The sequence below is a fragment of the Lycium barbarum genome, chromosome 1 (assembly GCF_019175385.1).
Source record: "Lycium barbarum isolate Lr01 chromosome 1, ASM1917538v2, whole genome shotgun sequence".
NCBI lineage: Eukaryota > Viridiplantae > Streptophyta > Magnoliopsida > Solanales > Solanaceae > Lycium > Lycium barbarum.
Window position 1 is genome coordinate 158,119,663 of NC_083337.1, and position 12,331 is coordinate 158,131,993.

General features: G+C 35.6%; 2 protein-coding genes and 1 long non-coding RNA gene across 4 annotated transcripts in view; 1 reads left to right on the top strand and 2 right to left on the bottom strand.

Annotated features, from left to right (window-relative positions):
- LOC132600379 (DExH-box ATP-dependent RNA helicase DExH14) overlaps window positions 1–554 on the top strand; it is a 34,246-nt gene extending 33,692 nt beyond the window's left edge. For both annotated transcript variants that reach the window (XM_060313493.1, XM_060313502.1), the window contains one exon: window positions 174–554. In XM_060313493.1, the coding sequence (XP_060169476.1) occupies window positions 174–248 (75 nt within the window). In that variant the 3' untranslated portion in view covers window positions 249–554. The remainder of the gene's footprint in view (window positions 1–173) is intronic.
- Window positions 555–1,435: 881 nt separating this feature from the next.
- LOC132600394 (protein CANDIDATE G-PROTEIN COUPLED RECEPTOR 2-like) lies at window positions 1,436–6,073 on the bottom strand. Its single transcript, XM_060313529.1, has 6 exons — window positions 5,652–6,073; window positions 3,948–4,139; window positions 2,108–2,267; window positions 1,918–2,020; window positions 1,759–1,840; window positions 1,436–1,669 (listed from the first exon to the last, which is right to left on the bottom strand). The coding sequence occupies exons 1-6, from the start codon at window positions 5,922–5,924 to the stop codon at window positions 1,592–1,594; spliced, it is 888 nt and encodes a 295-aa protein (XP_060169512.1). The 5' UTR covers window positions 5,925–6,073; the 3' UTR covers window positions 1,436–1,591.
- Window positions 6,074–7,845: 1,772 nt separating this feature from the next.
- On the bottom strand, window positions 7,846–10,089 carry LOC132624200 (uncharacterized). The gene is made up of 3 exons (XR_009576530.1): window positions 9,841–10,089; window positions 9,014–9,066; window positions 7,846–8,265 (listed from the first exon to the last, which is right to left on the bottom strand). It is a non-coding gene; the product is annotated as an uncharacterized LOC132624200 (long non-coding RNA).
- Window positions 10,090–12,331: the final 2,242 nt, after the last annotated feature.

Consider the following 12,331-nt stretch of genomic DNA (forward strand, 5'->3'; position numbering starts at 1 on the left):
TTATTAGGAGATTGAGGATGACATTTTTGTCTTCTGTATCTTGGGAGTCAAGATTCAGCCCTTCCACCGACCCACTCCCAGAAAAGGGGAAAAAACATGTTCCTTTTTTCCTGTGCAAATAGGAGATATAATACCTCCTCTGTTACTGAAAAGTTGAGATTTTTCAATTTCAGGGGATAAAGCTCATTCTAGTATCGGATTCATATATTGGGTTTGAACAAGAACACTCGATTGAAAGATTGGCTTAATCTGGAGCGAACTTTGGCGACTCCAGATCGAAATGCAGTGCTCCCAAATTAGAATTTGAGTTTGTATAGCACAAGAGGCTTTTCTTTTCTTTTTTTCTTTTTTCCAGTCAGTTATAGAAGTTACGTTAAATGTCTACTTTAGTAATGAGACATTGTTGAGGTATTGCTTTGTAATCCTGTTGGAGTAATTGATCTTCATCCTTCGTTTCTGTTTGTCATGTATATCCAGTTAAATATATGGATCAGCGTACTTTTGGAAGTCCTGTAGCATTCTTATCAATTCAAGTTCCGCTTAGTTTTCAAGAACATTTCCCAGCAATCATCTTTTTTCTCTTTTAACTGATTACCGCCTAAAAGAGTTTTGTAACAAAGTACACAAACGAGTTCCCAGTCCTAAGTAACAGTTTTGTAGGGCAGAGGTCTAGAACTCATCGCCATACCGATATGTGCTAGAATTTTGACAGGCAGATGTATGTTGAGTGCTAATTTAACATCTCTGTGCTACAAAACTGTCACGCTTGCAAGTCGTTCATGCATTCAGAATTTAAACCACAGAACGCATTTTGGTAGGCCTGCACAGTACTTCATATGATTTGCCAAAATTTGCTTGTAAATGTCGGGATAGGACGTTTCTCTTTCCAGATTAGTTATAAAGACTGAAGGTTAATTCCAAACTCTGCTATTGTCATTATCCTCCAACGTCTCTCGATATTATAGAGTTGCAGTAACTTTTTTCGATATTATACAGAGTTGCAGTAACTTTTTTCATTTGGAGGATAAATTTACCCTACACCTTATAATCTGTGAAGGTGCATTTTTGTAGCTGAGATAGGTAGTAAGCAATTTTAGGATTATTACTGCAATGAACAATAAGCTAAATGAAAGAGCTAAAACCAAATATTTAGTTATAGCTGCTGTTCAAAATAACGTACTATTTATCTATTTCGTCTTCTTTTTCTCCACCAAGTGGATCAGTTTCAACCAGCAAAAGCTTTAAATATTCTACTCGAAATCTTGCTTATAAGCTAACCAGTGCAACGACTTCAATAAATATTGGTTTTATTTGTCACAATACCTGCCAGTCAGAGGCGTATGTAGCCTATAAGGTTGGGGTTCAACTGAACCCCAAACTTTGGACGCGGAGCCTAAATTTATGTGTAAAAAATTATTAAAATTGCAATAAATAGTAGATATGAACCCCTAATTTTAAAAATATAATGGGTTCAATGCTAAAATTCTATAGATTGAACCCATAAAATTTAAATCCTGGATTCGCCTCTGCTGCCAGTTAATATTTACAATTACACAGTCGAATTGCTTATTTTTATACCAGTTTTACAAGCTTACTCCCAGTCTGCATCAAAAAATCCTGCATCCTTCATCTCTGAGTAGTATGCACTGTCCAGAAGCCAATCTTCCTCCTGCAATTGTGAGGAGAGAAATGAGAAAATGCTTGCATTTGTGCACAACAAATAACTAATTAGTCGAAGACCTAGCTTGAGTAAATTACCTTGAAAAAATCAGCCAGGAAAGTTACATAAAGAAAAGGAAGATAAAGGGAGTGATAACAAACTACTGCCAAATTATACAACCTGCAAAGTTAAACGATTCACATATGTCAATTGAGTTCAAAAGGAAGAGTATAGGTGTTGGAAAAATTTGTTCGTACCAAAGTCCAAAGCGAGCCCCAATGCCTGCAAGCCCACAGGCAAATAACATCACAGCAGTTGCTGCAAACATGACAATGACATAATTGTAGAAGGCTGGTCGTGCTGCATATAATGGAAGCAAGTCAGCAACTATATGTTAGACCTATTACGAAGAGTTGGAAGTGGAGGAAATCAAAAAATCTGACTTACGGGGCAGCTTATCTCTCCACTTAGAGAAATGCACAAATAATATGTAGCCATAAGCTATAACAAGAAGCAGCTTGTGGGTGAACCAGGCGCCCCACTTCCCCCTATCAGCTATTTCCACGTCAAGGAAAAGCGGAACACCAAATCCGAATATGAAAATTACCTGACGAAATGAGGGCACCAAAAATGCAGTTTATACAACAACTAGTGAAGCTTTATTTTAATAATGGGTTCTGAGAAATTAGCAAAAACTCTGGGGCACAAGCATTTCTTGCTTCTTGCTTCCCATTAAATTGAAGAAACTATCTACAACATCTTTTTTTTTTTTTTTTTTGATTAGCCACGGGTGTCCGAGTCTCTTTGAGCCCCGACTAATCCCGTGGGTGCACAGGCCCTCGGCAAGGAGTTTCCCGCAAGTGCACCACGGTTAATTCAGGGTTTCCCCAGTCCGATGGCCCTCAGAAATTGTTTGCCCCCAGTGGGTTTCGAACTTGAGACCTTGAAAGGGAGCACCCCAAGGCTCAAGTCAATTGCCATCAGGCCAACCCCTGAGGGTTAAAACTATCTACAACATCTTTTGCATAGTACTTGTTTGTTTTCCCCTTGACTTGTGTGTTATGGAACATACCGGAGTGATTATTAGCAAACAATATACTAAGTAGTCTCAACAAATATCCAAGCCAGGCAGACATGAATTACTGGTCCCACCCTTTCGCTCCCGATTATTGCAGGAAGTTGTACTAGTATGTCGCAAAAGCACAACACATCAAACTCACCAATTTCTGGAAATATGTATCTATCCAACCTTCATCATTCATGATGGACTAAAAATTATGCGTCACTGGATTGACGCCAGTACACATGATAAGAAAGTAAACTTGCTACAAAGAGTGATTTCTCTTGTTTCAAGAGAAATTTTGCAGCAACTGACAAAACGACGCCTTCCTCAAATTCCAGGGAATCGAAAATAGAGCGGAACACATCACATTGAGATATATAACTCTAGTGTCTCGTCGGAACACCAAAGGCTTCCAATGAAATGCAATTAAAGATTTAGCATGACTCGATAAAACACAACATCTTGATCGTGTTCTGGTTGCAAGTGTAAGAAACTCAGCCAACCAATCAAGCTCTTAAAGATGCACAAGAACAGCAGACTTAACAACCTTCCCACTACACTATTAAGAGTTTTCTCCCTGAGTGTTTGTTTACCATGTACTATTTAAATTTTTTTTTTGGAACAGACTATTTAATTTTCCTTCTCACTATTGGTTGTTTGGAATTTAAAACTGGACACTGTGTCGCCCAATATTGTGAGGGTTTGTCCACATTCTTTCTATTAAGCTCAAGAGAAAACAAGGATGACAACTGATGGAGAACTACACTATTTCTGCAACCAAAGAAATATCCAGAGTTGCAGAAATCACCTCAAGCAAACTGATATTTACTTCATCTGAGCTTCCGTACAAAAGAAATATTCATGGAAATTCAATCATGGGTGCTTCACACACAGGAGAAAGGAGAACATGGTTGCAAGAAATGAATATTTTAACGGAAATAAATAGCTGGGCAAAAGTTTCACCCGCAAATACACTCAAATAAAAGTTAACCACATTTCTGGTGCTGAATTCTGGGTCTTCCTTTTGCATAGATTTCAGTTAGGCAAACTTAGTTTAATGGATTCCTTTAATTGAACCAATTAAGGGCCAATTTTGTGATATAGTATATGCTCTGGCTGGAAAACAAGGCCTTGTAAATGGGCTGCAATCTGTCAGTGCATGCACTGAATAAACTTTCTTTATTAGTCAAAAGAAAGAAAGAAATAAAATGAAGAAATCTTCACCTTTAACAGTAAATCCACGCCAACAAAAAGACCTGAAACCATGAATGTACGTGCTAAAGTCTCCAAACAGCTCGCATAGTTCTCCCTGAGTAAGAACGCCACTATGCTAATCTCCAGAAATAACATTGAAGACGTTGCAAACATTGACAGAACAATCCAAGCCACCTGCTTCCCTGGAGTGCACTGCCATACCTGCTTTGCCAAAATTTGGATGGGTGAAGCAATAACACTTGAGGAACAGCAGTACATACAAAGATTTTATAGTTTACAACTTCAATAACATTAAGAATATGTAGACCATAACAGTGTTAACACCTAAGGCAAGACAGGTTTCAAACTTGGATACAGCCCCTTTTTCTTCTAGCAATTTTTACAAAAAACAAGCCCAAACAACCATCCAAGAGATGACAAACTTCCAATAACATTTTGTAACATAGAAACCGAAGAAAAGATTGACCACAATAATCAAGCGCAATTCTTTTTCTGCTGGATTCTGTTTAAGGACAGTTATAATTTCAGAATCAATGACCAAAGAATCATATGATGCTAATCAGAATCAATTTTATACTAATTTCGAGTCTTTTATTACAAAAATAGTGCAAAAGATATATTAAGTTAGGATTCGATCACCGTGCTTTTCTAGATATCCATATTCTTTCCTAATTCTCATTTCCACTCTATCTTCAGCAAAGATAATGGTAATAATACTATGTTTGCAAGGCAATAGCACCATTTTCTTTTATAACAGTAGTCTGCAACCAACTTTTGCACACCTCGACTATTCACCGTGTAGTTGCATCCTTCTGCCAGTACAGTTACATGGTAACTCTTCCCGCACAGGGAACTTTTTTTGCCTCAACTGACATTAGAACCCTGATCTTTCATGGTCTTCACCAACTGTAATGAGTGTGCAAGTCAGTAGCAAAATCTGAGTTGATTGAATCGGAAATATAGAGTCAAATGCGTAATACTTCCTTCTCATTATTTTGGGATGAGAATCAAATAAATGTGTCAGGTTACAACCACAACTCAGCTTGCTTCCAACCAACAATCCAGAAAAGGAGAACGAAAAGAAGATCAATCGTGACAAGCAAATACAATATCGACCTCCAAGGGACCTATCAAAAAAGAAAACCGCCCTCCTTCCTAGTTTTGAAATACAGTGATCATCCCAAGCACCATCTGCCAGCCAATAACTAGAGCAAAGGGATCCCAGCTTAAGAAGCCACTCTCTACCTCAGCTCTCCTTAATGGCTCGAGCAGGACAAGCAATCTCCACTTTCACAATATTGCCTTAGCTCTGTTAAAGCATCTAACTTTAGGTCTCACTTCCAACATGGATTCACCTCTCTTTTTGTAGTAAATAAGATTCACGTATCTAGAAACTACATAAAAATAATACTCCCTTTCTCCAATTTGTTTGCCTTACTTTCCTTTTTAGTCCGTTTAAAAAAAGATTGCCTCTTTCCTTTTTGGGCAACTCTTTAATTCCAACTCTCCAAATGTCATGTTTCATACCACAAAATTAAAGGGCATTTCGATACATTCTACGTATCTTTAATTTAAGACCACAAGATTCAAAAAGTCTTTCTTTACTTTCTTAAACTCCGTGTCAATTCAAAACCAGACAAACAAACAAACAAATTGAAACAGAGTGAGTACTCCACAACACAAATAAATTAAAGTGAAAAAACAATTAAGTACCTGAAGAAAGCACCAAGCAAGATTTAAAAGAGCAGCAAACCACAAAACACCATAGTATCCAATCATAACATACGACCGACGATGACTAAGCTTCTTAACATTGCTCCTACCATGAAACCCTAAGTACACTACAAACAAAGCCGACGGCAATACAAGTGCCACATCACGCCAGAACCCATGACACGTGGCTGCTGAGCTGGCAAACCGGAATATCAAGTGATCTAAACCGGCGGTGCCGGTCCCGGTTCCGCTAAAATTTGACATTAGGGCCATTGAATACTTGATTTTGAGATCATCGGAAACCTAAGGGTTAGTTGTGTCGGTGATGATTGATAGAGGGTGAAATTGGAAATTTCGGTATTATTTGGATGGGAAGGTTGACGTGGAGTGAAGATAAAGACAAAAGAATGACGTGTGGATATGGGGACACGTGGCAGTTTGTGGTGAAATAATCTGTGGATTTTCCATTCACCTGCTTTTAGTGGAACTCGTTGGACTTGCCTTAAGAAGTTACTCGCTCCCTTCTCAAATTATTTATGGTTTTTTTACACTAAAATATTAATGAGGAGGGTTTATAATCATTTTTCTCTATAAATATTTACTATTTACTACTTTGAGACAATTAGTTTTTGTAATCATGATAAATAATTTGAGACGGAGGAATTATTATTTAGCTTCTGTAAATAATTTAGGAAACTTTGTCCAAACGTGATGATTTTCGATTCTGTCAATTCCAGTATCAATTCTACTAGTAGTAACAAAATACTGTCTTCAGAATATTCCCAAGCTTATTAACAATGACAAGACAATGCCAGAGAAATGAACAAAAATGATCAAATCTCTGGACACTCAGAAATATTAAACTTTCCTTTGGACATAAAAAGTTCTTTTATTTTAAAAATATTTTCCAAATAATAGTTGATTATATATTATAATAATGTTTTGATTAGTTTTTTATGATGAGTTTTTCAAGTGATCTTTTAATTTATTTGTTTTTCAAGTGAAATAATGTCCAAAACGCAATTTTATATTTTTTAACTTGAAATTCATATAGTATTATTTTTCAAATGTTACTCAATTCATGTCAAAACGTCTACTTACTCAAAAATAGGTGAACTAGTTCGACAATTGTCTCTAATAAATTATACTGAAGATAAAAGTGATTTATTTTTTATATTATGAATAACTAGTTGTGATGGACCCATTTCATATTGTAGGCTAGTAAATCAATTACTCTTTACTCAATTTAACATATAGAATTTCTTTTTGAAAACGAATTCATTGTTCCTTGACAACATCGGTATCTTTAAAAAATGATGTATGTCAGTCATGCTACGGACGGCTAATTAAACAGGCCGAAAGTTAACTAAGAGCCCGTTTGGATTAGCTTACAGCTTAAAGCTGTTTGCAGCTTATAAGCTGAAAAAAATAAGTTGGGGTAGTCCAACTTATTTTTTTTGGCTTATAAGCTGTTTTCAGCTTATAAGCTGCTTTAGATAAACTAAGTCAAATGGGTCCAATTATTTTTTTGAGCTTATTTTAAGCATAAAATGACTTTAAGCTGACCAGTCAAACACTCAAAAAAACTGAAAACAGCTTATAAGCCAACTTATAAGCCAATCCAAACGGGCTCTAAGACTTTAACTATAAGATTTACTCATTAGCCTATGTCCATTTGTATATTAGTATTAGTATAATCCACTCAAAAGCTTATTAAATCCAAACAAAAGGATCAAAATCCTTCACGCCCCTATGTTGTACTTTTTTCCGTTAATCCATAATGATCTAGTCTGCTATACAGGCATCATCAAATAACATATTTTGATGAGAGATATGGACAAAAAGCTTAGAGAAAACTAGTGTTTTCTGAATTATATGAAGCCATTAAGCAAACAGTGAATCCATGTTGTGTCCGAAACCGTGTTGATAAGGTATCAAAAGGTATATACAGATATATTACTCAAAAGAACCGGCACAATACGCCTGATCGATTAGAATTGAAAAAATTCAGGCTGAACGCAACAACCTTATGCACCTTTTTGACATATTAGGTGTAGCTGGTGGATTCGGTGGCTCCCTATTTAGTGCTATGTGTCACGACCCAACCCCGTGGGTCATGACTGGTGCCCGACCTGGACACCCGTATACATACCTATCAGATATAATCAAATTGAAACTACGAATAGTATGGAACTTTACAAAAGAACTCTGAAGGTTCATAGCGTCATCATATATGTATATTCAGATACACTGTCTCCTGAGGAGTCATAACTGATCATATCATGAATAATACGCAAGCCGACAAGGCTGCCATCACATATCAAGATCATATGCAAGCCGACAAGACTGCCACTATAGACGAACATCATACCACAACACCTCGTATAGACACAGCTGAACAGAACCCATACACAACCCACACATATGTCTACAGACCTCTAAGAGTATCGATAGCGAAATATAACGGGACAGGGCCCCGCCATCTCCCTGGATAAACATATACATATACATCATAAGATCTGAACCAAAGGTCTAAACTCCGGAACAACGGAGCTCTCCAAAACTGCTGAGTAGAAGTCCTATGCTGAAGGGTCGCCAAACCGACTATCTGTACCTGCGGGCATGAAACGCAGCCCCCCGAAGAAAAGGGGTCAGTACGGAATATGTACTGAGTATATAAAGCATGAAATACAGTAAAAGGATCATAACTGAAATAAAGATTACCAGAAACAAGTATGACTTTTAAAACATCAATACACTTGCCTTATGAAATGAGAATCATGCATATCAATATCATATATCATATATATAACGTGTCCCAGCCCTCTAGTGAGGGACTCGGTGAATAAGGTCGCCACATACCATCCTTGGCGCCATAATCACATCATCACACCATCATATCATCACATCGTCATATATATATATATATTTATTTATATATAACGTGTCCCGACCCTCTAGTGAGGGACTCGGTGAATAATGCAGTGAAACTGTGCACGAAAACGTGTCCTGGCCCGGGACTCAGTGAAAGACATATTGAGGCACGCACGAGCAGAGTAGTGAGCAACCATATGCAAATTAAATCATATCTGAGACTCAATGGAATAATCAAACGAACCATCATTTGCAAATCAAGACAATAGTCATATCAAATACCTTTTGAATGTCACTGTGAATTATATCAAAATAGAACTCTGGAACCATATGTACGTATCAAAACATAATAAAGTAAGTTCTGGGAATCAAGAACATTAGCCATCCTAGTGGCTCTAAGAATAGGAATTTCTTTGGAACCATATACACATCGTCTATTCGTCTCATAAAGATCATGCCAAAAAGAAGGAAGGGTTAACTTTACATACCTTAAGTTGCCAATATAAACCCAAATGAACTTGTCGTAATGTTGATGCTAATCCTATGACAAGGAAATACATGTATGACTTTAGATGGCTTTCGTATATCGTGTATATCAATTGATAACTTGATCCTAAAACGAAACAGGTAGCATCTCCCTAATATCGCTAGTATCTCCGAATTCCATATATCACAATAAAAGCCAAAATGACAAAAATAGATCTCAACAACACATCATATATATCCACAATGACCTCATAATACTTTATAGTGATCGTCAAGCTTGAAGTAGGATCTGTACAACCCATGTCACCTTTTGCATGCTTCTTTCTTAACTTAATAACATTCTCAATAAGATAAAGAAGTCATTTACTACAAATTCTATTCTTATCTCATATGATTATAACAAAAAAGCAGCCCACAAACTCAACTCTTTCCGAGTGACAATTTTATTCTCAAGTTCGGGTTTATTTCATCAATTCCCACAATTTAGCCAAAACATCAATCATAATACCAATAATAGTATTAACAAATACATATTCAAAATAGAATCAAATCCATTCCTAAGTCACTTCCAAAACAGCCCAATACAAATTCATATACTGATGCTCGTATATACTTCTTTATTTCCGCATATACATAGTATAACAACAACAACTACAGCCAATCCCACGATATTCCAGCGCATCAAATAATTTATAATAACCACCAAACAGCCCACAGTGCAATTATATCAACAAACTAGTTAATACATTTGTAGCACCATTTCCGCCATTTTAACTAGGGAATTCTTCCATAGCCAACTTAATTAGAAAGATACGGAGATAAAACATACCTTAATCTCTAGACCACCTTATTAGAATCCCAGCTCTATGCTTTCAAAACCAGCCATACAATAGGGTGACAACTCTCCAAAACGTTTATGCCATCACTTAGCTATCAAGGAAGGAGAAGATGATATGAAAATTCAGCAACTACTTTTGTGTTCTTATATTTTTGCGTTGTTGAACACCTGAACGTTTTCTTAGAAATAATATGTAATGAACAGCCTGCTTTCCTTGTTTCCAATTGCAAATGAAATGAAATAAGGTCATAAGGACCATTTTCCACTGTTATACGTGTCATTTGGTACATAAATGTGCTAATGACTCATGATATTTTAGCACCAATATGATGCCACCTATTGGCCTAGTTAGTGTCATGTATCAGCCACCATTTTAATTATCTAATGCCATGTGGCAACTTGCTAATAGTACTTATTTATTTAATCTCACTTAATACCATAATTAATTTCTTGATCTCAATTCATTTTAATACAAATTATTTTTAATACACTTCATATACCCATTTCCATGATTATGTGACGTAGCACTAGTCCATTGTCCCTTTTGGTACACACAAAATATTATTTTCAATCATCGTCGTCGCGTTTTTTTTTTTTTTTGTTGTCTTAAATCATTTTGGGACTTCATTCCTTGTATACACCGAGCTCTTGATTTTTATCCTTGGATATGATCGAATTCTCCGGGCTCGGGTAAATTTGCTCCTGTTGGACGATTCAATTTTCTAGTCCGAAAATACGGAATATTATAGCTTGGACCGTATTTCATCAAATTAATTTCGAACCTCGACAAAATTTATTTTCTTAGAATGGTTTAACTTCAAATCCTTACGATACATGTGTACCATCACTTTAACCACCCATAAGCTTGGGGGAATAACCTCGTGTCCATTACTAATATCATTTAACTCGCACACTTTCCAATACATAAGAACACGGGATGTAACACTATGCATGGTTCCTTGGTAAACTCTAGTGTGTACTTTAGTGACTAGACCCTAGATTAGATTGGAGAGCCCGATAGAAAATCTAAATTGTTGTGGAAGGGGACGGGAGGAACTCACGAAATTTCTGTTTTTTACATGACCAAAAATTCTTTCACAAAATAATCCATCTTTTTCTAATTTACTATTTTTGTAATGAAAAGTATAGGGTAAATGCGTTTTAGTTTCTTCTTGTCAAATCACACAATTACCGTCAAAGAGATGGATTCATTAGTTGTTCTCGGAACAAATTCAAAACATTGTTTACTTGTCAATCTTGACGTAGAGGAATGTAAGATAATTTGCATATATAGGCATGAGGATTGAGGTACTTGATACTAGCTAGCTTATATTTTATGTTACAACGTTTCATTGGACATTAAATCTAACAAATAAAAAGAAGTATTAAAAATACATAAAGTACGAAATTTTCCTTCTCAACTAACAATTAAATAAGGGTACAAAAGATTTAAAATATTCCTTTATTTTTCTCTCTTTAGGATTTGCTTGTTTATGTTTATCGGGACCAATTCATTTGGTGATTGCTTGTAATCGTATGCTTCTGCTATTATTTGCTTAATTGGGATCTAAGTCCTACGCTAATGACTATTAAGGCAGTCAACTATAATAGAGATAAAAAAATCAGTAAACGTTATTAGCTCAACACATAAAATAAATAGGTACTAATTGGCACTTTCAAAACTGATTGTATACTAATACTTCGATTCCTTCCACTTAAAAATTACAGCAACTACTTTCAGTTTTGAATAAAGTGTAAAGTATTGCCACATTTCTAATTAGACCACAAATGAGATAAGAGCAATTTATCCACTTTCAAATTTCTAATTCCAATACAAGGTATCTTGCTGCCTGTTTATTTCCAAATATGAAATTCTTATCCGCATCGATCCATAAAAAATAATCAACTCAGGAATAACAATCAATTGATTTTGTTGTTATTTGCCTATTGATTTTCACCCAATACATCACAATGAATTGGCATAGAGCAAGTGTTTGAACAAATTAAAGTATTTCATACACGCTCATGTGCACATATGTAGATAGATTAAAATGCACTTTGAACAAAACAAGTAAAAATATGAAAGACATAATTACTGCAAAAAAGCTTTCAAGAATACTATAACAATAGTAATATACTTTATTGATATTCCAAAAATACATTATATAATTTTCTCGGGTGTTACTGACGTATTTGGTAAGTTGCTATATTAGTAACGCAAAACACTGACATAAAAAAATTATAACTATTTTCTTTATTCATTAGTTACATACAGGTGTTAACTTATATATACACTGTATTCTCATTACCAAAATAATATCCCAATTATTAAACTTGGAATAAAGGTAGTGGACTTTATTGAATTTTTTTCCTATATGGCCAGCCAGATCAGTTAGGAATTAGGATCACGTGTAGACTCTTTTTGGAGGGAAAATTTAAGGCCAAAATTTACTTTGAATTATTCCTTAAGAAAGATACTTTC